The sequence below is a fragment of the Myotis yumanensis genome, unplaced genomic scaffold, assembly GCF_028538775.1.
Source record: "Myotis yumanensis isolate MYYU_CA2020_CCGP unplaced genomic scaffold, mMyoYum1.0.hap1 SCAF_15, whole genome shotgun sequence".
NCBI classification, from domain to species: Eukaryota; Metazoa; Chordata; class Mammalia; order Chiroptera; family Vespertilionidae; genus Myotis; species Myotis yumanensis.
This window is the reverse complement of record NW_027223766.1, coordinates 42,025,291-42,053,214: the sequence shown is the minus strand read 5'-3', so window position 1 is coordinate 42,053,214 and position 27,924 is coordinate 42,025,291. Positions and strand designations below refer to the sequence as shown.

The window sequence follows — 27,924 nt, the reverse complement described above, 5'->3', positions numbered from 1 at the left end:
GCAGACTGTAGGGAAAAACGAAAAGAACACAAAACAAAAAGGATTTACAAGAGATTGCAAGCTAGAAAGTGAATGAGAAATGAAAACAAAACAAAATGTTATTTTTCATTTTCTTTAACAGCAACTCAGAAACACTGGTCAACAAACCACTGAGGAGGGGCAGGTGCCGGGTGCACCAGGGACCGGCTGTGCAGGAGGCAATTTAGGATGAGAAGCAGGGAAAACACGTCCCCAGCCAACTGGCCGCTGGGGTATGGAGTCTCTGCACAGAGTGGCCTCTGGGGATGGCTGCCTGGGAGCACACATCTGCCTGGGAGAGCGGGCTGCCGGGCGTGGGTGGGTGAAGGGGTGGCCTCCCTCCTCCCAATTGGGAGGGCTCCCCCCCCCACCCCCACCCCCAAAGCCATTGTCTGCCTGCATCAGCTGCAGACCGTATTTATGGCTTCCCGGAATTTTCCGAATGAAGTAACTTTTCTCCCCAGCCCATGTTCTTCACAACAGAAACTGGATCGGCAGAGTCCATGGAGACCAACAAAACAGCATGACGTCACCCGCCAGGGAGTAGGCATTTCAGACACCTTCGCGGCCTTTTGTTCTAGAGCTAAGGGCTGTGATTTGCCTGTGGAGGTCATCCTGCCCGCAGAGGAGGGGCTGGGGAGGCCCGGCCGGCTGGGTGGCTGCAGGGGGACTGGACAGCAGGCCCTGGCAGGGAGGGCGCTGTGCTTCCTCTCCAACTGCGGAGCCTGCGATGCGGCTCCGTGACACAGCTGTGACCGGGACAGCCCACCTGTCAGGGACACTGCTGTCTGTGTCCCTTCCCTTTGGGCCTCTGATGCTCAGAGATGGCAGAGAGCACTGGCCCGCAGGGCAGATGGCCTGGATTCAGCCTGTCGGGCACGCAAAGCTCCCGAGCCTCAGTTTCCTCCTCTGTAAACGTGGGGAGGGTGAACAAACTCCCAGTTCTGTGATCCTACAGCGATGCCCTGGAGCCAAACCAGAGTATGGGGGCCTGGAAAATAATGCCTGTCCTTAAAGCAGTGGTTCTCAACCTTCCTTATGCCGCGACCCTTTAATACAGTTCATTATGGTGTGGTGACCCCCAATTTCATTGTTACAAACTGAACATAATTAAAGCATAGTGATTAATCACAAAAACAATATGTAATTATATATGTGTTTTCCGATGGTCTTAGGCGACCCCTGTGAAAGGGTCGTTCGACCCCCAAAGGGGTCGCCACCCACAGGTTGAGAATCACTGTCTTAAAAGGTTCCTGTGGGGAGGGTGGGGAGGAATTGGCAGGGACTGTGGTCAATGTCCTCTTAAGCTAATAATTAAGGTATTATTTAATGAAAGCTCCAACAAGAGCGGAAGCCATCCAGTCATCTGGGAACCCAATCAGCCAGTGCCCGAGGCCTGATTACAGGAGAACCGGAGCTGTCCTGTCTTTGGGGGAACAGAGGTGGTGGGGGTAGGGTGGTGGGGGGAGGGAGGGCTGTCACCGTTCAAGACGGTGGTTGGCCCACAGGGGAAGTAATCATATCATTATGCTAATAATTGAGAGTTACCAGGCCCTGCATTGAGGCCAGGGCCAGTGGTGGGTACCCAGGCCACTTCACGACGATTGTAGGCTTGAGTTCCAAAGCCAGGTCTGTCTGATGCCAAGGCCCGTGTGTTTAGCCACCGAGCCATTCTGCCTCCCACTCACAAACAGAGGGGGTCTGTGCAAGGGTGTGCCTTGTTTATTTTGTTTTCTTGTGAACCTGGTACGTGGTGAGGTAGGAAGACCAAGTACTTCCCTTCGGGGGCTGGAGGTGGGTCATCTAATCGCATCCCTTTTCATCCATCCTTACAACTCCGAAGCACGGTGTCGATTCTGTTACAACTGGTTTTTTCCCCAAATAAAATGATCCAGAAACAACAGATACCCGTAACTATTTTAAAAGGCTGACATGGGAAATAAACTGACCAGCTATATTTATTCTACAGCGAGGAGTGCCATTTGAGCAGTGGAAAGCCAGGGAACCCAAGTCCGGCCACAGTCTGAGTAATTAGGACTCCATTAACCACATGCCGAATTCCGATCAGCAGAAGGGGGCTTGGCCATATAACTCTGGAACTGGAATGATTTCTCTCTAATAAGACTTTCTTTTTAATAGAAGTTGTACAAAAAGAATCATAATTTTTTTGGGGGGGGAGGGCGCAAGCTCTGGGTCCCTTTTATTTATAGATTCTCCGAGTCAGGGCTAGAGAACAAGGTCACTGCTTGCTTTCCAAGCCTCTCTCTCTTCCAACTGCAGCTCAAGACTAGGGCAGGGCAGGCCTTGGGAAGGGGAGGGCTTGTCAAAGGGAACAGAAGACAGGGCAGAGCTCCTTGGTGCTGGGGATGGGGGCTGCCACTTTCCAGAATGAGGACTGCAGACCGGCTGGAGATTTGGTCACTGAGGATCCGGTGTATTCCCATTCCACATGATGAACACATACCTGTTAAAGATCATGGGAAGCACAGTGGATTTCTAAGCGCAGACATGAAAACACTTCTGGCCCGGCCAGCATGGCTCAGTGGTTGAACCAGGAGGTCATGAACCAGGAGGTCATGGTTCGATTCCCAGTCGGGCCACATGCCCGGATTGCGGGCTTGATCTCCAGTGTAGGGTGTGCAGAAGGCAGTCAATCAGTGATTCTCATCATTGATGTTTCTATTTCTCTCTGCCTCTCCCTTCCTCTCTGAAATCAATTATATATATATATATATATATATATATATATATATATATATTTTTTTTTTTTTTTTTTATTTTTAATTCTGTAATTAGGCAAGATGATGTCACTCTATCTCTGGGGATATAACAGCACCACCATAATCACAGATGCAAAAATCACCAGAGAGAAGTGTCATGCTTCCTAAACAGAAAAGCTCGACTAGAAAGAAAATATAAGCTTCCATGATTCTCATTTGTTCTGTTATCTTCAAGAGGAGCTCCATTCGAGGAATCCCCTTTAACAGAACTTAGTAACTGTGGCCACCAACACCTGGGTCTTTCCTCGTGGATCTCGATGGAAATCATCCTCTTGAGTCTTACAGGGTGTGCGTTTGACATTTTAAAGCTTCATTGGTTAAGAAAGGCACCCTCCCCTTCTCAGTGTGGCGTGAGGTCGGGCAGCTCACAGTCATGGACCTGAGCATTTTCCTCCTCCCTGGCACTGAGGGGTCTCTGGGCTTGAGAGGTTCTTTTACTGAGGAGGGGCCCTCAGAGCTGATGAGATGATGCCTGGGAGGTCCTATGGGCCCCTATAAGGCCACTGCTAAGAAGACGCATGGAGCCCTAACCGGTATGGCTCAGCGGATAGAGTGTCGGCCTGCGGACTCAAGGGTCCCAGGTTCGATTCCGGTCAAGGGCATGTACCTTGGTTGCGGGCACATCCCCAGTAGGGGACGTGCAAGAGGCAGCTGATCGATGTTTCTCTCTCATCGATGTTTCTAACTCTCTATCCCTCTCCCTTCCTCTCTGTAAAAAATCAATAAAATACATTAAAAAAAAAAAAAGAAGACGCATGGACAGGGGTTCTAATTCATAAAGCAGTTATTAAAGCTTCCTCAGCAAATCAGAAATTGTGTGATAATGTTTAAACCATTCACACATGAAAAGCTAGAGTAAGTCAATAAATCACTCATTTATTCTGCCAAGAAATAAGAGAGAGAACTTACACGGAGCCACTGTAAGGTACCAGGCACTTTCAGAGGCGGTGACTCAGCGGGAGAGGCACGGTGTCTCAGGCTGCCCACAGCATCCCCACAACTGGGCCGGCCCTTGGCCTGGTCTACTCCACGCCCTCAGGAAGCGGACTTAACTGTTCAAGCCTTGTTTTCTTTACAGGGATAATGACAGTATCAGCCCTTATAGAGCCAGGCACACACACACACACACACACACACAGCACTCAGATAAGTTATTTTGATTCCTTATAAGTCTATGAGGTGGGCACTTATTTCTGTTTTACAAAAACAGAGGTTCTGAAAGCTTAAATTATTTTACCACGGTCAGTCCACGTTAAGTAGAGCACGGATCTATTCACTCCAAGTCTGCACACTTTTCAGTATTCTGACCCCAAAATGAAATTTAAATGAAAATAACAAAAACTGTCAACAACTCAGTGAGGTGAAATATAGAACTTATATCTGATTGCATGTGTCTTCCCTCCCTGAAGGCACGGGATTTACTAAAATAAGAATCACCCAAACCTGAAAACTATAGAGCAAATTTGGGGACCCCATATTATATTTTCTCCTATGTTTGAATCACAGGCCAAAAGAACAGCCTGTGCTGATGGAATTGTACTAACTAGGACTATCCAAAGGCAGCTGCAGCATTCTGCCAGTTTTCTGTGCCAGTGACCTAGAAACTACTGCAAACCCTATTTTTGTTTCTTAGGGGCTGAAATTTCAGTGAAACAGTCCAGCCAACTCTGACCCAGAGTCTTCGAATTTGGAAATTAATCCCCAGAGAAAGGGAATATTAATTTTATTGCGACAGAAAATAACCTTCTCATAGCCCATTATAGGAAGAAATAACTAACTCTACAATGCCTTCCTTCTATGTACTTGCAGCTTAGAGCATGAGGATTCAAGAGAATTAGGTTAGTGATTCTTCTGGAACCTCCAGAAGGCATTTGGTTTAATGACACATACAAAAACACATAAGCACTCGGTATGTGTGCAGAAGGCATATCATACAATTTTAAAAGAACATAAATGGACACTGTAAAATAAAATAACTTGAATTTGCTGAAATATAATCATAAAATAATATATGTACACATTTATTTGAAATGGTTGCAGCAAGTAAAACATTTACCGTTTAAAAAAACAAATCTCAGGAGATTTACTGTTGCATATTTCCAGTTGAAAGTACTCTGGGTCAGAGTTTATTATTAAATTGATCCTTAGACTAATTTGGACATGAAAAAAATAATAAACAAAACAAAACTGAGGGGGTACCGGGGGAGAACAACCTATTGAATGCTCCTCAGTAAGAGATTCCTAAGCAGATACAGTGACAGTGTCGCCCTGAGTGTGGGTCATTCTCCTATACTCACATATTTCTCATTTCCTTTTACAAACGCTTCCCAAGATGTGAAAAAGGACCCCCAGGAAATACTGAAAAACTCGATGAACACCACAGACACCTCTGACACACCCGAGCACCAGGCATTTCCTAACCCCAGGGCTTACGTTCACCAAGGGCCCTGCAGACGTCCCCTAGGGTCCTAACGTGAATTAGAGGATTGCAGCAGACACTGGGATTGAAGAAATCCTTGTTCTAATAAGAAAGAGTAGTGACTGAGCAGTGAAGAGGTGGTCACACCACACCTGCTAGGGGAACTCGAGCACCTTCTGCTCAGCTCCCTCTCAGCACTCCCAGTGTCAGGTGCTTTCTAGGGGAAGCGTGTTATTCTATGTGGATTTTTTTTTCCCCAATAAGTGAAAAGATTTCTCACTTAAAATGTTTATCACCCTAGCCGGTTTGGGTCAGTAGTTAGGGTGTCGGCTCTTGGACTGAAGGGTCACAGGTTTAATTCTGCTCAAGGGCACTTACCTGGTTGCAGGCTCGATCCCTGGCCCCAGTGGGGCATGTGTGGGAGAAACCAATCAATGTGTCTCTCTCACATCGATGTTTCTCTGTCTCTCCCCGTCCCTTCCACTCTCTAAAAATCAATGGGGGGAAAATATCCTTGGGTGAGGATTAACAAAAAAAAAGTTTTTTAATGTTTATCAAGGGAAGATGATAGGTTTGTAGTGATCTTCCTGTTCACAAACAAATGGAGATTAGACTTAGAAAGAGGCATCCGTGGTTTATGACAGTATCAGCTTAAGGAACAGGTCAGTGCTTTGGTTAACCATTAAAGTACACAGAACACAATGGCAAGAAAGTATATTTTCATGTCTCTAACATAAGCCACTTGTACTTTAAAATGACATTTAGCATAACCCCTGGGTGGGTGGGGAGACCTGTGAGCAGTGGGCAGTGCAGCAGAGGTGAGGTGACAGACCATGTCTGGGTTCACATAGCTGTTCTGCCCTTTTCTTAAATGTGAGGCCGCCTTTCCCCCTCCCTAGGTAAGTTCTAATGCCCCTCCATCTCACAATTCTGTTATTATAGGAACTTGTTTATGTTCATAGATCAGGCTTCACTCAAGTGACTCATCAGAATGTCAGAAAAACCCAAGACATTTGATTTCCAGAGTTTAGAGTAATACCTGCTGATTCAGCTGAACTTAATCCTGTCTGGAACAAAGAGAGACACAAATAAGGTAAACTGACAATGGCAGGTATGCCAGAAACCATAATTGCATTTTGAATGGAAGGAAATAAGGTTCTATTTCCAATTGCAAAAGGTCAATGTATTTCCTGCTGCCGGCGTCCAGAACTTGATAGGTATCGTTGTGGTCATCCCAGCTACTCGTACTAATAAGAATAACTGTCTAATCTAAGGGGGCCGAAGAAATACAAAACAGCATAAATGAAAGTGAACATTTAGAATAAGAAAAAATGAAAGATGACGCTATAAAATAAACGAGGAGTGAGGTTCTCATAAACCACCATGATAACCTATACTACAGCTGCTTCTGGTAGAACCCAAACTTGGCATGCAGCTTTTCACCACCGCATGTGAAAGAGGAATTCCACTCGGTCAATGACATAATTCATCCAGCACATAAAATGAAAGCAAAACTCAGCAGAAATGCAGTTTGTGGTTGCAAGGAGCAAAAGTTCCTCCTCAGGGGTCTTCGTAAAGGATAACTGTGCCAGCAGCAGCCCCAGGAACTGTCCTTCCAATAGACGCAGCGGTTAGGTACAGAGTGCTAGTCCTTACTTCAAGCCAACTGCATCACAACTAAGCAGAGGCAGGCATCATAGCGTGATGGGGAGAGGAAGAGCCTTCCGTTCTTGTACTGCCCGAGTTCAAATCCCAGCTCTGCCATTTACAGCTATGTGACCTTGGGCATGTCATCCCAACCACCTCCGGTACCTTAGTTCCCCTGTGAGGCGTGGATGACAATAGCAATTCGCAAAGACTGAATGAGTTAATAAGCACTGTACGGTGTTGCCAATTATTTTATTTTTATCCTCACGCGAGGAGTGAGGATATTTTTCCATTGATTTCTGGGGAGGGAGGGAGAGATACATCAGTGTGAGAGAGACACATTGATTGGTTGCCTCCTGCACGCACTCAGACTTGGGTCAGGGATTGAACCTGCAACCCAGGAACATGCCCTTGACCAGGAATTGAACCCACAACCCTCTGGTGTGCAGGTCAATGATATAACCAGTGAGCGACACCCTCCAGCACATGTGTACTGCCTATTAATAAAGAACCCAGTAGAAGTAATTGGGGCAGGCACTGCTTAATACAGTTCAGTATCTAGCTCCATACTGACCTGACCTGACTTGAGCCCAAAGCCCAAGGTAGATTTTAGAACACTGCTGTCCAAAAGCACCTTCTGCAGAAATGAAAATGTCATATATCTGGGCTGTCCTGTCCCATACAACAGCCTCTTGCGGCTCCTGAACGCTAGAAATGTGGGGGCTTCGAAGGAAAGTTGCCTGGGAGAGAACCACAGAAAAGATGGTCTCTTTCTTCTTCTCTCCATGGTTACAAATGGCAGTGAGGCCTGAAAATCCTGGACTCATCTCAAAACCAGCTGAAGGATGAAGCCAACAAACAGGAGGGAAGAGCCAAAAGCACAGGGGAACTGAGCTAAATTTGCATTATGTCCTCTTCCTTGGCACTGCCTACGGAGGTGGTGGCCATCTCCTACTCGGCACCACGGCTGCCCTCAGACCCCTCGTGAAACCCAAGATTGTCGAAAAGAGGACCAAGAAGTTCATCCGCATCAGTCAGACCCATATGTCAAAATTAAGCGGAACTGGCAGAAACCCAGAGGCATTGACAATAGGGTGCGTAGAAGATTCAAGGGCCAGATCCCAATGCCCAACATTGGTTATGGGAACAACAGGAAAACAAAGTACATGCTGCCCAGGGGCTTTCGGAAGCTTCTGGTCCCTAACGTCAAGGAGCTTGACGTGCTGCTGATGTGCAACAAGTCTTACTGTGCTGAGACAGCTCACAGCGTCTCCTCAAAGAACCACAGAGCCATTGTGGGAAGAGCAGCCCAGCTGGTCCTCAGAGTCACCGATCCCTATGCCAGGCTGCGCAGCGAAGAAAAGGAATAGACAGGTTGTGTGCACATTGTATTTGTGTTAATAAAGCCATAAAATTCGGCCCAAAATAAATAAATAAATAAATTTGCTTTATGTCACTTTGGGGTGACAACCTCTGGACTTCTAGTTATACAAAGCAGTACACTTCCTATAGTGTGAGCCACTTAGAATTTGGATTTGGGTTTCTTGCAGCTGAAGGCACTTTGATACATACATGGTTTCACAAGGCAAAGACCGAGGCCTGGTTAAAACATCACCACCAGGGGGCACTGCTCCGGGACGTCCATGCGAAACGGTGGAGAGCAGTATGCGGGCCCACAGCCTGATGCTCTCAGGTAAAGGGGCTTCACAGGACAAGTGGCAGGCATACTGTGGGAGGAGGACTAGCACAGTTCCCACCTGCATGCAGCATGTCGAAGGACACATGGGAACGATAAAAGCTATTTAATCTGAAAAGAAAACATGTAGCTACAGGTGACAACGTAATGCTATTAGTACTTGTGTACGAAGAGTTCCATAGGAGGCACTGTGGGCAGACAGGGTAGTAAAACTTGACCAAGATCCTGCTCTCGTGAACTTACAATTAAAGAGACAAATGAAAAACAGAATACCTGCTCATGACTATGGTAAACAATAATGGGACAGGAGTGGGCAGTCAGATAGGGTTAACTACAGGAGCTTTTCTGATCATGCCAGGGGTTTGAGCTTGAATTTTAAAGATGAGTAATATTAGGAGGATGTGGGGAAATGGCACGTTATAGAAAGAGGAAAAGGTAAGTATTTAGGAACAGGAGTGGAAATTCTAGTAACATGCTGCTGAGACGACAGCAGGCGAGGTTCTGGATGGCTCCACCGCCAGATTTATGACAGACAGCGGGGCTAAGAAAAAGAAAACTTACCGTTGGGGATAGAGCCTCAATCTGGAAAACCTGTTTCTCTATAGGCCCTAGCTTTGACCTTGGACAAGCTACTTATCCCTCCCTGTGTCAGTCCCCTCATCTTATAAAAAGGGGAGATGCAGTGGGGCTGGGGGGACATAAGGATGAAATGAAATGAGGCATGTAATGTGACTTGTATAACTGGGAGGTAGTTAAGCACCAAAGTTATTATCACTTTAAATCCACAAGCAATTCACCCAAATTAGTTTCAGAGCAATTATAAGGCAAACATATAAACTTGATATAACTATTAAACCACATCTGAAAAAAACCTCTGTTTTCTAAAAAAATTACAACCCATTTTTTAAAAAACAAACCTTAAAACAAAACAAACAAAAAAGTACACCTTAAATTAAAAGAAAAACTATGATACACTAAAAATTGGATTGTGATTAAGAGATTATATTTACATTTATTGGTAGTGTCACTAAATTCTGAATGCAGAGAATAAAATACAAAGAAATCAGTACTTAAAAGGAAACATAAAAGTGCAACATATGTACATATATATTTAGCCAACTTGCATATCTGTTTAGATTTACAATCAAATGTAAAGCTAGTTCCACAGCTTTCATTACGAATATACTTTGATGTCTAAGTGTTCTAGTGTTCTCTGTTCTAAAATCCAGTTTTTATTGTATTTACATCAAGTAAGGTTTATTTTGTTATCTAACCTAAAAGCAAGACTCTGAAGCAGCCAGATAAATCAGGAATTTTAAAACAGCTCTTTAAGAGAGGAAAGAGACACAAGAAAGGGAGGATAAAGCCTCCTCAATCTTAGATATGTAAATACAAAAAAGCTAATAACAAGAAGCAACAAGAATCACAGAAATACTAATTCTATTCTAAACTAAAAGTTCGAATTCTAGCAACAATTCAATTAGCAGTAGCTTAGAAGTCTTTGTTCTAAAAAGTAGAACCATTAGTTCTTTCATTATAGTTTTCTGACTATACCCAATGAACAATTATCAAGTCTTCATATTCTTTTTTAATAGCCCAAGAACATTTTTTATACATAACAGAATCATTAACAAAAGGGGCCTTCAATCATACTGCAGAATGCTTCAATATAGTTTAGGAGCCAAATTTCAATTTTCATAATATTACCATTCATAAAACATTTATGACACCCAGTACAATCGTGTTGAGATGTTAACTCAGACACACTCCATCCGTTCTTGCCTCTGGAGAATTACTGACATGGCTGAAAATTGTTATGACAATCCTACAGGGCCTCGACAAGGCTGCACATAAAATGAAATAAACATGAACTACAATACAATTGTGACAACATGGCAAGCTTATGGAACTGAATTTTCCACTATCATAATAGCACTACAAAATTACAGTGACCATTAAATATCAGTTATTTTCCCCTGCTAACTACTGAACAGAAAAAGTTTTCTGACTATATTTTTGATGAACAGACTGTCCTTGAAATAATCTCTAGGGGAAATTGAAAAATAAACAAGTTCACTTGTCACACATATTACAACAAGCAAAGCAGTTTACAAAAACAAACAAACATACAAAAACACAAAATTATCCTAAAAACAAATAAATATAAGATCAAATCAATAATTTTTGAAGAAAATATAGCTCACTTTCAAAAGTTCTATTTGGTTTGTGACTAAACTTGAAAGTACTAAAATAAACCAAACAGGTTCAACAATACTGATTTACTCTGTGGGATTTGAAAAAAGCACTTCAAGTTTTAAGCTGAATATTTCATTCTCTCCTCTATTCCAAGACTATAAATAAAGAGAGAAAAATAAACAAAAAACAAAATAAAACCACCAACCAAAACTAACCATGCAAGGAAACCTTTTTTCTTTTTGAGCACGTCACTTTGGTCCTATATTAGAGTTAGGTTTCCATAGCAAGGACTTCCCTTATCTTTCTTTCTTTAGTCATTTCCATGTTTTTATCACACAAGGCTGTGTGTTCCTAAGAAGTCAGGCTGAGTCACAGGTAGCTTTAGGATGCAGTATACTGACTACAGTATGTAGTTAGTTCAAATGAACATGTCATTCTAAAAGGATTACAATATGTAGAAATGCAAAAAGAAAATCATGTACAGACTCACTGCCTTGCACTAAGAGAACAACTTTGAGAAACTGAGAAACACTGACGCCGGGAAGCAAGCGTGTGCCCATCTTCCATGAGCTCCTTAATGCACCAGTTCCGGCTGGTTTTCCACGAAGGGCAGCACCCCACTCACATAGTAGGCAATTCCAAGAGACAGCAGAGCAATGACAAAGATCAAGAGCAAAACCCTCCAGAAGCCCAGATCCTCTACAAACTCCTGCCATGTGGTGCGGAAGCTGGACAGGACGCCTTCACCTTGCTGTAGGTTGGGGTTGAGGAGGGAATGGCTTTCCATGGCGCTGTGAAAAACACAAAGAGAAAAGAAACAGGCATGAAACAACACATACACCCATTTCAAAAACATAAAACAACAGAAACCATTATTTAGAAAAGAGCAACTTTACAACACAATTCTCACAAGAAGAAAACTGACGTATGTACATTTATATCTCACACACTCATGCTCTGATTTATGTATCTGGACAAGCTACCTTGAACTGTAAGTTGCTAAACTACAATAATTATGCTTCCTGGATTTGTATCTAGCAGAGTCAAAGTTAAAAGTCTTTTTCTAACAAAAAGTCCCAAGCAGGAGTCTTGAAGTAGATCAAATGAGTTGTTTCCATCATATACTAAACCAAATTTATTTTAAATTTAGAAGAATTCAAAACAAAGATTCATAATTTGAGAATTTGTGTTAATGAAAATAAGCAAAGATGGGCAAATCTAAAAAATCATTTAATTCAGTATGTGAAACTTAAAGTTAAAAGTGGATTATTTAGTTTAATAATCTGATCAATGAAGGAATTTCTTCTTTTATCTGTAATTCTCTAATAATGGAAGCTTACTTCTCAATCTGTTGTACATTTGAACCGAGTCTACTCATTAGGAATTCTTTTCAATAGTTTCCTCCCACTGGTTTTAGTTTTAGTTTGTACAATAATCCTATATAATAAAAGGCTAATATGCAAATCGACCAAACAGCAGAATGACCAGTTGCTATAACACACACTGACCACAAGGGGGGAGACACTCAATGCAGGAGCTGCCCCCGGTGGTCAGTGTGCTCTCACAGGGGGAACGCCGCTCAGCCAGAAGCCCTGAGCCAGGCTCACGGCTGGGCGAGTGCAGCGGCGGTGGCAGGACCCCCTCCCACCTCCGTGGCAGCACTAAGGATGTGCGACTGACCGCCATCAGTCAAATTTCGTGCACCGGGCCTCTAGTACAGAATAAGATTATTTCTCTTCTGCATAATGGCTGAACCTAGCTGAAATAAGGTAATACAAACACCATAAAAGCATTGACTCTGGCTTTCAGAACTCTATCAAGGAGAAATATGACTGCTATAAACAGAAAACAGTATATCTGACTTCCGTATCTGAAAGCCCGCACTATGATGAGTTCAAAGCTCGAAGGGATTAGCACCTGCAATTACATCACAACATGAAGGCCCAGCAGCAGGCTATCATTTAGATTAAAGCCACAATGACCATAATCATATGTTTCAACTATCTATTGCTTAGAAAAAATCATTACTACCCTCCCTAAACCCTTTCATATTCTTCCAACCACCTGAGTACAAAACAATGCAAACAGCATAAAACGATGTCTTAGAGTCTGGTTCACTATGTAAAATTAGCAGTTTTTTTTTAATCTACAGCTTAATTTTACTTCTTGACACTGTCAACCAGAGTCCTTCAGCCTTTCCTATGAGAGGCCTTCTCTCATCACGGGAAGCTGACTTCCTACTGAGCCAGTGTGCTTCACATCCACAATTTCTCATATTAAAAGATGTTATTCTCTGAATACAAGAAGACATTTTCAGTGGGAATTTACAATACAAAAATTTAGGAAAACCGAAGCAAGTTAAAAATAAGATTAGAACCTTAAGGTTTAAACATATAAAACCATGAACAGATAAAGAAGGTCAGAAGTTAATTCTGACATAAAATTTATTGACTATACCTGAGCTGACATGCTCTCATACTCAAAGTTGTTAGATGTGAAATGGGAATTCATTGAGCCTTCTCTAGGAGTTTATCACGCTCTGCCCATCAGCATTTTCTATAGTGACTCTATTCAACAAAATGTTTCTACTGTCCTCAGAATACCCACTTCTAGCATGACGGTGTGTGTGCATGTGAATTTTTGGGTACATTTGTCATCTACACTGTCTTAGTCATCCTGTACCTACAAAAAAAGGAACTAAATTAAACTTAGGATATAGGGAGAGTAGGGAAATATTTCTCACCAACTCGATTTATATAGGCCCTTAAGAAATTATGCTTCCTGGCCAGTGTGGCTCAGTGGCTGAGCACTGACCTATGAACCCGGAGGTCCCCGTTCGATTTCCAGTCAGGGCACATGTCCGGGTTGCAGGCTCTATTGAGGAGGTAGCTAATTAACGATTCTCTCTCATCACTGATGTTTCTCTCTCTCTCTCCCTCTCCCTTCCTCTCTAAACTCAATACAAATATTTTTTTTAAAGAAAGAAATTATGCTATGTCTCAAAGCCTAAGGGAAATGGAAAATACTATCATAAATGCATTCAAACTCTTGGTTTATTTTCTGCTCTAGAAAAGGTAAATTGTTACACAGCTATGTTATAATGCCATGTGCAAGCCAATTCTTTAAGCTTTTTCTCACTTTTTAACTAATATACAATTCTGATAGCACAAAATTTATCTTTTTAATGTGCACAATTCAGTGGTTTTTAGTATATTCACAAAGTTGTACAACAATCTCCATCTAATTCCAAAACATTTTTATCATTTCTGCAAGAAACTCCATACCCATTAGCAGTCATTACTACCCACTGTCCCTTCTTGCAGCTCCTGGCAACCACTAATCTACTTTCTATTCATCAATTCTGGACACTTCATATAAATGGAATCATAAAATACATGGCCTTTTGTGACTGACTTATTCTCATGTAGCATGTTTTCAAAGTTTTCCCATGTTGTAGTTTGTATCAGTATTTCATTACTTTTTATGGTGGGATAATATTCCACTGGATGGATAAGAAGACACTTTATCTATTTATCAGTCGATGGAACTTTTGGGTGATTTCCACCTTTGAGCTATTTGAATAATGCTGCTATGAACATTAGTATACAAGTTTTTGTGTGAACATGTCTTCAATTTTCTTCAGTATACACCTAGAAGTGAAATTGCTGGTTCATGTGGTAACACTGTGTAACTTTTTAATGAACTGCCAAACTGTTTTACCTTCCTACCAGCAATGTCTGAGGGTTCCAATTTCTCCACATCCTCACCAACACTTGTTATTGCCCATCTTTTAGAGTAGAGCCATCCTGCTGGGTATGAAGTGGTATTTCACTGTGGTTTGATTTCCATTTCCCTAATGACTAATGATGTTGCCTTTAAGCTTTTTAATTGAAGCTTAAACCACTGCATTTTTATCATGATGCTGAGGGGCAGAAGTAAGACAGGACAACCAAGATAGGACAACCAGGTAGAACAAATATTAAAATTCAATTTCTGAAGAACTGGCTTTACACATGATGTAAATAATATAAATTCTCGTACTGAAGTGAAATGGATATATGAAAGAAGCAGGAATACTGAGCTGCTCAAAAGACTAATTACTGCCGAAACCGGTTTGGCTCAGTGGATAGAGCGTTGGCCTGTGGACTGAAAGGTCCCAGGTTCGATTTCGGTCAAGGGTATGTACTTGGGTTGCAGGCACATCCCCAGTAGGAGATGTGCAGAAGGCAGCTGATCGATGTTTCTCTCTCACCGATGTTTCTAACTCTCTGTCTCTCTCCCTTCCTCTCTGTAAAAATTCAATAAAATATATTTTAAAAAAAAAAGACTAATTACTTCTTAAGTAATCACAACTGAGGCAAAATGAGTTAAAAATCCATTTCTGATAAAGAGATGCCAAGAAACGAGCTATTAACGAAATACTCCAAGCAAGATCTCAAAAATATACCTAGCAAAAACAAAAGCACATTCTTGGAAATTTCTCATGGGAAGAAAGCTTGAAGTAATTTACTACTATTTTATAGAAAGATGAAAATAACTTTCAAGTTATTCTGGAAGAACATAATCTGTCACAAATAATAGATAACAATGCTATTAAATTGTTTATGGCATTCTGACAGATCCAAAGTACACAGGTGAGAGAAGAAGGCCTTGTAAAAGCACCTCTGACTTCCTGCTTATTTTATCTACTTGTCAGCTTCCAATGATAACTCATGAGAAACATGCACTATTCTACAAGTAAAACTCGTTCATCTTTTTGACAGTAATAAATATTTGAAAGTATGTGAACAATACAGTCCTAAGAGTGGAATTAATGGTCCAAATGAATATAATACCAGCCCCACCCGAAGAGGGAGGAAAGCAATCATGTGGACAAAGGAATTGCAGGGTAAACTATGAAAAATAGAGAGGATTTCATGTAGAACTCAAAGAAACAATAGTCCTGATGGTCTAGGGCAGGGGTGGGCAAACTTTTTGACTCGAGGGTCACAATGGGTTCTTAAACTGGACCGGAGGGCCGGAACAAAAGCATGGATGGAGTGTTTGTGTGAACTAATATAAATTCAAAGTAAACATCATTACATAAAAGGGTACGGTCTTTTTTTTTTTTTTAGTTTTATTCATTTCAAATGGGCCGGATCCGGCCCGAGGGCCATAGTTTGCCCACGGCTGGTCTAGGGGGATATATATAATCCTAAATCCACATCTGATCACTCAGCTACTGGGTCAACACCTGATGAGAGCCCTTGAAATATATTCCACTGAACACTGCGGGGGGAGACTATTATAAGCCCATGGTGCTTCTTACCTGGTAAAATCTAGAAGGCTTACAGTCCACGGTGGTCAATGAAACTACATGCTAGCACAACAACATCTGGCTCACTGACTATCTGCTGAGCCAGTGAGGCCAGGAGAAAAAATGGTTTGTCACCTTTTCAGCACCCCCTGAACTGTGTTCTGAACTGCTTATAGATGAGAAATTAAGAGAGACTTAACGGCCCAGTCAGTCACTGTCTTAGCTTCAATTACTCACAGGAGCCCAAATTTTAGTTGTTCCAACTCATGGAAGAGTCACTTTCACTTTCACATTCACATTACTGAATTGTGTACATGTTAAATTTTGTCTCCTTTCTCTCCTCTTGTTTTACTTTTCCTCACCAGTCCACTTCCCTACCCTTGAAACTACCTTTTGGTCTTTTCTAATTGTCCAAGTTCTCAGCCTTACTTACCCTTCTCTCCCTTTTGTGACTTACCCTTCTCTCCCTTTCTGACATTCCATTCCTTTTGTGACTGTATTAAAACCCTGAAACTCCAGTGGCTTCCCTCACCTTCAGTTCTAACCACCTCTGCTCCCTGGCACTGCTATTGCAGCAGATTCCCTTGCACGGAACATTAAGAGCATGGGGCACATAGCGCTTCCTGTTAAGAGCTTCCCAACTGTAATCGGGAGCCACAGGGACCCATAGAATTCAAAGGAAGTATCAAAGCTCTGTACTTGAAAGCAAATAAACAGAAAACTCCAAAGTTATCATAAAAGATCCAGGGACTTAAAATGACTTGTCCATTAAAAAATTGTATCTTAAGTACCTTTCACTCTCAGCTGTCTGCATGGTCTCCAGTTTTGAGTGGGTTCCTCTGTTAAATCCTTTGACCTCCTGTTCTTCCAAAGATTCCAGCAATCGGATGACATCTTTATTCACTCCCCTGCGCTTTGCCAGAACTAAGGGTGTAGCACCTTGATGATTGCTAAAAAAAGGTAAAAAAAAATAAAATAAAGAGGTCATCACAGTAATTGCATGACATTGCTAGTACCTACTTGTGTAGATAGTGAAGAAAGTACAAGCCGAATTAAGTCAAAATTAAAACCCAGAGCAGAACCAATGATCAAGCTGAAATCTGAATTTTGAGTTAGGGAAAAAGGAAAAGGGAAGTATAGGCAAAAGAATGAATAAATGAGAATAAATAAAAGAAAAAGAGGGCATCCTCCCAGAAATTGATTGGAAAATCTAATTCTAGATCCATTTTCATTTGACATTTACATTTTATGGGAAGGATGTTTATATTTTTTAAAGTCTAACAATTAGCCTGGCAGGCGTGGCTCAGTGGTTGAGCGTCGACCTATGCCCAGGTCGAGGGCTCAATCCCCACTGTGGGGCATGCAGGATCAATGATTCTCTGTCATCATTGATGTTTCTATCTCTCTCTCCCTCTCTCTTCCTCTCTGAAATCAATTAGCATATATATATATATATATATATATATGTGTGTGTGTGTATATATATATATATATGTATATATATTTAACTCTAAGAATTAAAAAAAAATCCCAAAAGCAACCAAAATAAACTGCTTTGGTTTACCAAGCTATTTAACACTAACAACAGGAAGAGCCTGAATAACTGAATCCTGTAGTCAATTCCCACCACATACTGTCTTTATAGTAGCAGAACCACTTACTGTCTTATTCATATTTAGGGACATTAAAGCACCAATAAATTAGGGCAACATGTAACTGTGGTTTAAAGGCCAAGCTCAGCTTTAAAGGTGGCCTGACATCTTTCCCACGAAAGAAAGTATCTCTAAAACAAATAAAGAGAACCACTTCTTCAAATGGTTCAGTATAAAAAGGACTCTGAGCCTCACAGAGATTATGAAGCTGGCATAGAATATTATAGGATAGAAGGCAAACACGTTTTGGAATCAGGTGGAACTAGGTTCAAATTCTAGCTATGTGACCTTTGTCAAGTCATTTAATCTTTCTTGTCACAACTATTTTATCTGTCAAATGAAGATAATACCTACTACAAGAGCTATTCATTTTGAGCTAAGATAAGTAAACAAGAGTGCCCAGCCCATAATAGATTTTCAACAAATTTTATTTCTTCTTTTTCTCGTCTTACAATACACAATTAATAGCAGAACCTAGCCACTACTTTCCTAGAAGAACGTATACTGCTTCAGCATAAATCTAAAAGTCAACCCCTTGTTCCCTCATTCCCCTAACAAGACTCCATTGTTCTCAATGCCCTTCTGAATGTATCCCTACAGTTGATCAATGAGGAAACAAAATCAACAGACTCCAAGATTAGCCCACTGGGTGGAGATTCATGGGAAGAAATGACTCGACTTCAAAAACCACAGAGAACTTACCAAATATCAATTTTGAGTCCATTGGAAACTAAGAATTGAATAGTATCCACATGACCACAGAGATGAAGAGCTGTGTTCCCTTGATAATCTGTGGCCAGAAGATCCGCACCAAATTTATGCAACAACTGGCAGATGTCTACGTTCCCGCGGGCTGCAGCAAGGTGAAGGCCTGTTCTGCCCCTGCTGTCACGGATGTTGGGGTCAAAGCCACTCTCCAGAAGCCGCTTGGAATAGTTAAAGTCCCCGTCGATGCAGGCTTGCAGCAAGGGCACGTTGGTCTGAGAAGAATCATTTACAAAAACGTAGGACATCGTTCTGATGAGGTGGATGCCTGTAATGAAATATGAGGTAAGACTCAGTGAAGCCAAACTAAATCAAGACAATGAAGTCATTTAGAAAAGCGCTTTTTGTTATCCCTCTTGGCCTCCTGCCTCCAATGAATTACCTCTCCAAACAGAAACTGCAACCAAGTTATCAATTACCTTTTATTTTCCATTAAAATGTCTTATTTCCTTTGTATCTGTTGGGTCAAATTTGCAATTAAATTACTATAAAGCTTTATTTTGCTTTTCACCATGTAAAAAAGATTAAGCTATTTTTAAAGTTAAGCAAGATATAACTGCTTAGATTTAAGTTTAAAAACAAAGATACATGTAGGAAGATGCATTTAGAAAACAAAGATACACATCCTTAGACTTCACACACACACACACACACACACACATGCATGTACTCGCTCCTCATATTCTTACTTAAAACAAAGTAATTCCATATATTTGCTTCTTATTGTATTTGAGATATTCTATATGGTAAACAGAACTACCTGCTCAAAAGTTAACTAATCAGCATTAAAAAAAAACAAAAAACAGCAAAATCAATACCCAATAAGTTCCTGCTAATTGTTGTTAATAGTACAAACTTCAAATTTTAATAGAAAGAGAAAAGCTAAAGAAAGCAACAAACTCAACTTAAAAATTGGAAATATCATAAATTATTTCAGATTGTCCATCTTTTTTACAGTTTTCAACCTTTTCTCCTCTGTTCTATGGTTATCTAAATATCTGATTTTTTCCCTGGCCGGTGCGGTTCAGTTGGCTGGGCGTTGTCCTATGCACTGAAAGGTTGCTGGCTCTATTCCTGGTCAGGGCATTTGCCCAGGTTTTGGGCTCAATCCCCAGTAAGGGGTGTGCAGGAAGCAGCTGGTCAATGTTTTGCTCTCACATCCATGTTTTTTTCTCTCCCCCTTCCTCTCTAAATCTTTTTTTTAAAGCCCTAGCTGGTATGGCTCAGTGGATAGAGCATCAGCCAGTGACGGAAGGGTCCTGGGTTCAATTCCAGTCAAGGACACATGTCTGGATTGCAGGCTCCATCCCCAATAGGGGGCATGCAGGAGGCAGCCAATCAGTGATTCTCTCTCAACACTGATGTTTCTATCTCTCTTCCTCTCTAAAATCAATAAAAATATATATATATATAAAATAAATAGAAATTTAAGAAAAGATTTAATAAATAAATTAATTAATATCTGACTTTACCAAACTCCCATTGTCTGAAGACTCAGAGATGAGGAAAACCAGGTCTGTCCAGGAATAGAGGTGGGAAAAGGCAGCAATCCCACCTGTGTCCTCTCTAATAGTTCATCACCTGAGTAGTGCAGCTTCACCAGTCAGTTTGTCCACATCTCTTTCATTGATACTTCCCTGCCTCAGTAGTCTCTCTCTCTCGCTCTCTCTCTTTTTCAGTGTCTCTCTCTTAGCCCCCTCTTGGTTCATGTAAGAATAAGTTAAAGCCTGACTAATCTTTACTAAGAAACTGAAGAGAAAACAAACCAAAACAAGAAAACAAACCAAAACAGGAAAACGAAAGCGATGCCTCCCACGCTAAGGTGACTGGAGCTCAGTCAGAGAGGAGCGTGGCTTGTTACTTAGCAGCCAAGTCTTTCCTCCTGGAACACGGATGGAACTGGATGCAAGACCAATCTGTTCTTGGGCCTAACCTCCAACCTCCAGGTCTCAGGAGAGCATGGCTGTGGTTTGATGAGATTCTTGGCTCCTACACCTTTTAGCCGGGGCTCCCAGCAAAGCCACTGTCCCTCTAGTCCTGGGCTTCCTTACACGGGAGCTCTGCTGCTGCCATAGGTTCTTTGTGCAAAGGGAAAACATTATCGGATACTCAAGGCCTGTGCTGAGCCAGGCACTGCCCTAGAGCTTCTTACTGAATTTTATTTAATGTTCCAACAGCTCCATGAAGGTTTATTGTACCTAAATTTTAGTAAAGAGTCATTGAAGGATGTTAAGCCAAGAAAATGGCATGGTCATTACATTAGACTTTCAGAAAGATTACTTAGTTGGCAATATGGAGAGCTTAGATTGGAGGGGGTCAAACTGGAGACAGGGAAATCAATCAATAGATCGTTGCAGAAATCCAGATGAGAAATGATGAGAACCTCATCTAAAGCAGTGGCCGAGAGAAGGGGGAATACTGGAGAGGAATATATAAGATAAAATTAGCACAATTTAATGACCCATTGGATATAAAAAGTGAGAAGTTGTTAAAGATAATTCTAAATAAGGGGGAAACCTACTTATGATTAAGAATTATAGAGATCAAGATAAAGTAAACTTCATATTATGACATTATATAATGCTTTTAAAAAAAACTAACCCAATGAGAAGAAATTACTCAATAAAATTGTCAAGAATCTTCTTTTTGAGGATAATCTCCCTATTTCCCCCTACAGCATTCGTTGGATTAGATCATTAAAAAAGACAAATCCATCACAAACTTTAAAAAAAATAAAATACAACCTAAGTGCTTTTCAAGATGTAATGTGTTTTGGTTAAATTATGTATGAATAGATGCTGAAAAACAATTCACTCGGTGTTTTTTGTTAGAATTCTTGTGGTTTGCAGACTGGGATTCTTTTGAGTGTTGGCTCAGTTAATAAAAAAAAGAAAAGCCTTTCTGGTTTATTTTTTTAAGAAAGAATAAGAGTGATGTATCTTGTGAGTTCCTTTGTGCCCTTGAGAAACTGCTAGCCTTACCCCCAGTTTAATAAGCTCAGCGATAGATAACATTTCTCATTTTGATCACAGAACTGAATCTGTCTTAAAGCAAGGCCACCATAGAAAATATTGGTGTAAGCCTTACGATGAGATCTTTTTTCAGTGGTCACCTGGCAGTTCTCTGAATTCCTAAGAAGGTTCAACAGGATATCCAGAAATGTACCGGCGAGGATCTACAGTAAATAGAAGATTCAGTTATAACAAAGGTATAGTGTGAAAAAGACCTTGCTGTTCTCTTAAACACAGACAAGCTAGTGCGGCCTGTAGGTGTTCCCCAGAAAATCTATGGGTAAGGCATCAACTGATGAGGCTAGTAAAGTAACTGACAAGTAATAAAGGAGTGAAAAGAAGAACTTGGCTCTGTTGCCCACAAATAAGAAAAAATGTCAGGCATTCTGAATTCTGGTGACTTCGAGTGAATTCTGGGAGCGCAGTTTTTTCTCTGCTGATGACACACAATTTGATTCTTTTTGTTTTATCTTTCTGACATGTTTTTCTTATTTGTGGGCAACAGAGCCACTTTATTAATGATGGTTAGATCTCCTCCGATTGTCTTCCCTCTTCTTTTCAGTGCGAAAGAAAACCTGGCTCAGGTCTATCTGCGGCCTTTCCCACGCGGCTGACCCCCTCCTGAACTGCGTGGGGTGCTGCTCCACCTTCACGCTTTCGCTGGCACCAGTCACACTGAGAGATACTTCGAGAGAACCGTCTGTCCCACTGTGCTCTTATTCTTGAGGGACTATGGACAGGCAGTGTGGTCCATAAAAAAAAAAATCAACATAAATTTGTTAAGCAAACATTTACTGTGTGCCTGAAATGTGCCAGTGCCATGCTGAGTGGTGGGGTTTGAAGTCCAAATCCCAAATGCACAGCTCTGGCTGAAATCCAGGTTAACCTTTCACTGGTCATTCACGTTCACGGTTATCAAATCCTTTTAAATAAACTTGTACAGAGAAATAATTAGTGGTACTTTCCAAAGCTCGATGTACAATCTGTAAGTCAGGTGGTATCATAAGGGCCATCAGTGCTGGGTTGGAAGTGAAGACCAGGGCTGACAAACTATATGTGAGGACTAGTCCCACCATAGTGTCAACAAATAACATGACGACTGAGAAGACACAAAACATCTGCCCTCCTCAAGTGTTTCCTAGTTCTCTGCGATTCTATAGTACAACTTAGACAAGCTTCCTATCACAGAGCCACTTCATCGATTTCCTTAAACAAATACTCTGATTCACAAAGCCTGGTGTTTTCCTGCCTTGTCCTGAGCCCGGGAGCTAAGTCGCTGTGACTGAAGCCTCTCGCTAACACATAATCTGGCTTTAATTTTCCATGTTAAAATGGTGCAGGGTGGGTTACGCTGAAGATAGCAGGGTGCACATTATGAAAAGAACAAGTTTTGCTTCTTGTTTGGAGATAGAATTATAGATTATTAAGCCATCCCTGCCCATGATCTTAATGCTCCCTTAAATCCACAGGAAGACATTACTTTACTGCCATTTTCTTTTGATCTGACACGGCCCCATAAGAAAATAAACTTGAGCAAATTACAGATTTATGTGATGTCAAACAATATTATACAAATACATTAGATCTAATTCCTAGAAACCTGCCAAGAAAATGTCTATGACTCCAATTAGATCTGAACCACTAGAAATCTATTCAGAGCTTCCTCAAGAAGTTATGGAAGTGGATAAAATCAGGAAGATTGTCTTAGAAGGACCAGGGAAATACTAAATTATCACAGATCATATGGCTAGAATTCCAATTTTTAACCTTGGAGTTATCTAACCAAAATAAAAACACAATATGTGAGTATTTATTTTGAATTCTTAATGTAAAAAAAAAAAAGGTAGGCCTCTTTCTGAAAGCATGGTACTAAGTAAATTTAAAAAGGAATTGAGAATCTATCCTTTCAGGATATGCCAGTACTATGAAGAACATTTGAAGAAGGAAGTGTATAAATAGAATCTTCTAAATTTTACTTCCAAGGCTCAAAAAGAATTACTAGATGTTCAACAGGAGTAATTTTTATATAGAGCTGGAACCACCATGACAGATACAAGTTTACCTTATTTCTAAATTTGTGGAGAATTCACATTTTGTCTTATTTCCAACAGTTTAATCTAACTTTACTGGGTCTAAAATTCTTAACTTTATGCAGTAAAGGTGAGGTTAATGTGAAATGTGTGAATTACAGAATGCTACTTTAAGGAAGGCCAGTTCATTATGTTTAAGTTCATATAATAATTAGAAGTAGGCTAATCACATATTACTTAGTAGAGATTCTTAGAAATCGAAGCTTAATAAAAAGGGAAAAAAGGAGTGTTTGTATATCTGCTATGACTATGCAAACAACTATTTAGCAACATCTGAGATACATAATATTTAACATTTATTAAATTACTATACTCCAGGCACTATTTAAGTGTTTTTTTCTTGTAATCACTGGTATAATCCTCATAAAAATTCTGTAAGGTAAGTACTATCATTATCCTCATTTTATGAGTAAAAAAATTAAGTCACTAAGTTTGTTTTTTATAAGATTTTTTTAATATAATAAATCAGTTTAACAAACCTTTCTATCAAAGATTACATAAAGGGAAACATTAGTTCTAGTCCACAAATTCTGAATTAACTCCTTACAATTATTTTATTGAAAATAAACTTCTTTTTAAACTGTGGGAAAAAATATCTGGAAATGTTTCTTATTTTACAGGAAACATCAGTTCAGCTTATATATTCTGAATCAACTCTTTGCAATCATCTCACATAAATAAAATTTTAAAAGTGTGAAAAAACAACAATAAAATATTTGGAAATGTTTCCTACTTTACAAGAAGTGACTAAATTCCTGGACTCATTATTTTCAAGTCTTTCTTGTTCAATGAAGTAGTGAGAAAACACCTAAAATTTTCTTTCTCCATCAGGAAATTTTAAAAAAATCAAAAAAGGATTTCTGATATGCATCTCCTGCAATATTTGTATTACTTTATTATTTGTTTGCATTATTAAAATTTAGTTACAATCCAAGTTTTAGAAAGATATTGGCTTAAAACAAATCAAAGTTAAATTTTCACAAAGGGAATATTGGTCATCTTGAATATTTTATTTCACTCTAATACCTTTCAGTATTTTCCAAAATCTTTACTGTGTAATTTTACCATGTTTAAAATTCTTAGTAAGAGACTTCTCCCATTGAAAGTTTCCAGTTTATAACTTGTAATCCTATATAATAAAAGGGTAATATGCAAATTGACCCTAATGGCAGAACGACCGGGAATGACCAATTGCTATTATGTGCACTGACCATCAGGGGGCAGACAATCAATGCAGGAGCTACCCCCTGGTGGTCAGTGTGCTCCCACAGCGGGAGCTCCACTCAGTCACAAGCCAGGCTGACTGGCTGCAAGTGCAGCGGTGGTGGTGGGAGCCTCTCCTGCCTCCTCAGCAGCGCTAAGGATGTCTGACTGTGGCTTAGGCAGACATCCCCCAGGGGGCTCCGGGCTGCCAGAGGGATGTCTGACTGCCAGCTTAGGCCCGATCCCCTGGGGAGTGGGCCTAAGCCAGCAGGTGGACATCCCCAAGGGGTCCTGGACTGTGAGAGAGTGCAGGCTGGGCTGAGGGACTCCCCCGGAGTGCACGAATTTTAGTGCACTAGGCCTCTAGTTATATAATAAAGACATTAAATTAAGCAATGGGAGGTCAATCTTCAGCCTTTCATGCACATATAGTGCTTCTGTAAAAACTTATTTGATTTTTTTAAAGAAAATACATTTTTTCCCTACAGCAACACTTTATTTACATGGCCTAATGGTGCCACCTTGTGGTCTACCTGGGCTTCAAGTGCAACTTGAGCATCTAGTATAGGTATAAGCAAGAAGAGTGCCACTAAAGTTTCTCTTTAATTTCAGTTACTTATCATTACAATCCTCACTAATTCTGAATTTGTGAAAATTTAGAGTTGGGATGAAGTTAAATCTTCCTTTAAAAAAGTTTACCAAACAAATTAATGTCATAAATATGATTCCAGGCCTATTCCGAAATCTAAACCTCACTGAGCCCACTTCGGCAGATTTCATTTACACAGAATCAATGTGCTACAAAAATGGCATTCTTGATTTGTTTATTTGGTGTTATTTAAAAATATAGGAATTACAACTTTTGCAAATAATTCCTTATTTTCTAAACAGTCCACAAAATTTAAACCATGTTTCACCTAAAATAGTTTGAAGGCACACAGGATTGTGCTCTTAGGAGAAATTTAAATATTTCCATGAAAATTCAGAGGGGAATAGTCATTTAGGATCTTCTAACCTAATCTCCTTATTTTGCAGATAAGAATACCAAGAACCAGAAAGGCTGTAATTTTTTTTTTTTAAATCCTCACTGGAGAATATGTTTATTGATCTTTAGAGAGAGATGAAGGGGGCCAGGGGGTAGGAGGGTGGGGAGAAACACGATGTGAGAGACACATTGATTGGTTGCCTCTGGCACACGACCCCAACCGGCTGGGGATTAAACCTGCAACCCATGTATGTGCCCCTGAGGGGGAATGAAACCTGACTGAGAACCTTCAGCACATGGGCCAATGCTCTAATCACTGAGCCACACCAGCCAGGGTGCAGGGAGACATTTCAATGAAAGAGGCAGTACCATTTGGTGATACGAAAAAGGCTGGCTGAGATTAGACTAAAAATGCCACCAAAGTTAAAATGCCTAGATGACCTGTTCTAACAATGTCACGCTCAGGACTTAAAAAAAAAATTATATAAGTTCCAGGTGTACAACATTCTTAATTTAACACCTGTATACTCTAAAAGTAATCACCCCTGGCCCTAGCTGTTGTGGCTCAGTGGCTGAGTGTCGACCTATGAACCAGGAGGTCACAGTTCCATTCCCAGTCAGGGCACGTGCCCGGGTTGGGGGCTCGATCCCCAGTGCGGGGCATGCAGGAAGCAGGCAATCAATGATTCACTCTCATCATTGATGTTTCTATCTCTCTCTCCTTCTCCCTTCCTCTCTGAAATCAATATACACGTATATGTATATGTATATGTATATGTATATGTATATGTATATGTATATGTGTACCAGTGTGCATGTGTGTGAGTGTGTGTGTATATATATATATATATGCACACTGAGTGGACAGGTTATTATGACCACCCCATCAGTACTTCGTTGGGCCACCTTTTGCCTTCAACACTGCAGCGATTCTTCTTGGCACTGACTCCACAGATGTTGAAAGGTGATGCGAGGAGCCTGACACCATGCACCATGCCTGATGAATCGCACTGTCCAGTTCTGTGAGATTTGATGGTTGTGGAACCAGCTGCCTGGTGGCTCTTTCAACTTCGTCCCACAAACGCTCAGTTGGACTGAGATCTGGTGATTGCGGGGGCCACCTAAGCAAGGTAAAGTCTCCCTCATGATCCTGAAACCACTCCTGCACAATACGAGCACCGTGGCATGGCGCACTGTCTTGTTGGAAGAAGCCATCTCCATTGGGATACGCCATCAACACGATAGGATGAACTTGATCAGCAACGATACTTAGGTATGTTTGTGCTATTCAGACGTTTATAATGGTCTGGCCCTCTAGCAACTTCAGCGCGAAATTATAGCTAATTTGCCTACAAAGGTCAGGTGGTCATAATAATCTGGCCACTCAGTATGTGTGTATATGTGTGTGTGTGTGTATGTGTGTGTGTATATATATATATATAGAGAGAGAGAGAGAGAGAGAGAGAGAGAAAGAGAGAGAGAGAGAGAGAGAGAGAGAGAGAGAGAATGAATAGAAGTAACTTGTCCCGGAGGCAGAGCACTGTGTTGGAGAATCTGGGGGGTAAGCAACCTGCTTCTCGGCATCGATGTCAATTACCGGGCACACGCTGTTTTATTTTGTTTTGTTTTTTCTGACCCGGCACCGGGGCGGGGGCCATGCCGGGCATCCACCCCCATCCCGGCGGCTTCTGACTGCGGGCTCCTCGCGACCCCCCCGCCCGCGTCCCGCCGGCGCTGACGCGGCTAAAGCGCTGGCGGGGCCCGGGCCCAGGCCCAGCCCCAGGCCGGCTCCCTCCCGGACCCCGCGCCTCCGCGGCCGCGAACGCAACCAGGACGCCACGGTCCCCGCGGCCTTCCCCGGCCCTGACAGCCGCTCGGTGCCCCCAGCCCCCCTCCGCCCGCCCGCCCGGACCGGTCCGATTCCCTGCGGCCGCCGCGTAGGTGCGGGAAGCCCGGGCGGCCTCGCCCCTCGGCCCCGCGGCCAGGCCCTGGGCCGCCTCTCCCCGGTGCTTCGGGGCCGGCAGGGCAGGTGTCAGTGGCCTCCGCCCTGGGCGACCCAGGGCCCCCTCCCCGGTACCTTGGGATCGGCGAGCAGAGGTGACAGCGGCGGCACCTCCCCGGCGGCGAGGGTGACGGCGGGCGGAGGTGAGAGGCGGCCACCGAGAC

The 27,924-nt window shown here is 41.6% G+C and overlaps 1 protein-coding gene and 1 pseudogene across 1 annotated transcript; one reads left to right on the top strand and one right to left on the bottom strand.

Annotated features, from left to right (window-relative positions):
- Positions 1–6,321: 6,321 nt before the first annotated feature.
- On the top strand, positions 6,322–8,234 carry LOC138993031 (large ribosomal subunit protein eL32-like; annotated as a pseudogene).
- Positions 8,235–9,541: 1,307 nt separating this feature from the next.
- Positions 9,542–27,924, bottom strand: ANKRD46 (ankyrin repeat domain 46). Its single transcript, XM_070392125.1, has 4 exons — positions 27,836–27,924; positions 18,407–18,737; positions 16,844–17,002; positions 9,542–11,547 (listed from the first exon to the last, which is right to left on the bottom strand). Exons 2-4 carry the CDS (start codon positions 18,715–18,717, stop codon positions 11,331–11,333), a joined length of 687 nt encoding a protein of 228 aa, XP_070248226.1. The 5' UTR covers positions 18,718–18,737; positions 27,836–27,924; the 3' UTR covers positions 9,542–11,330.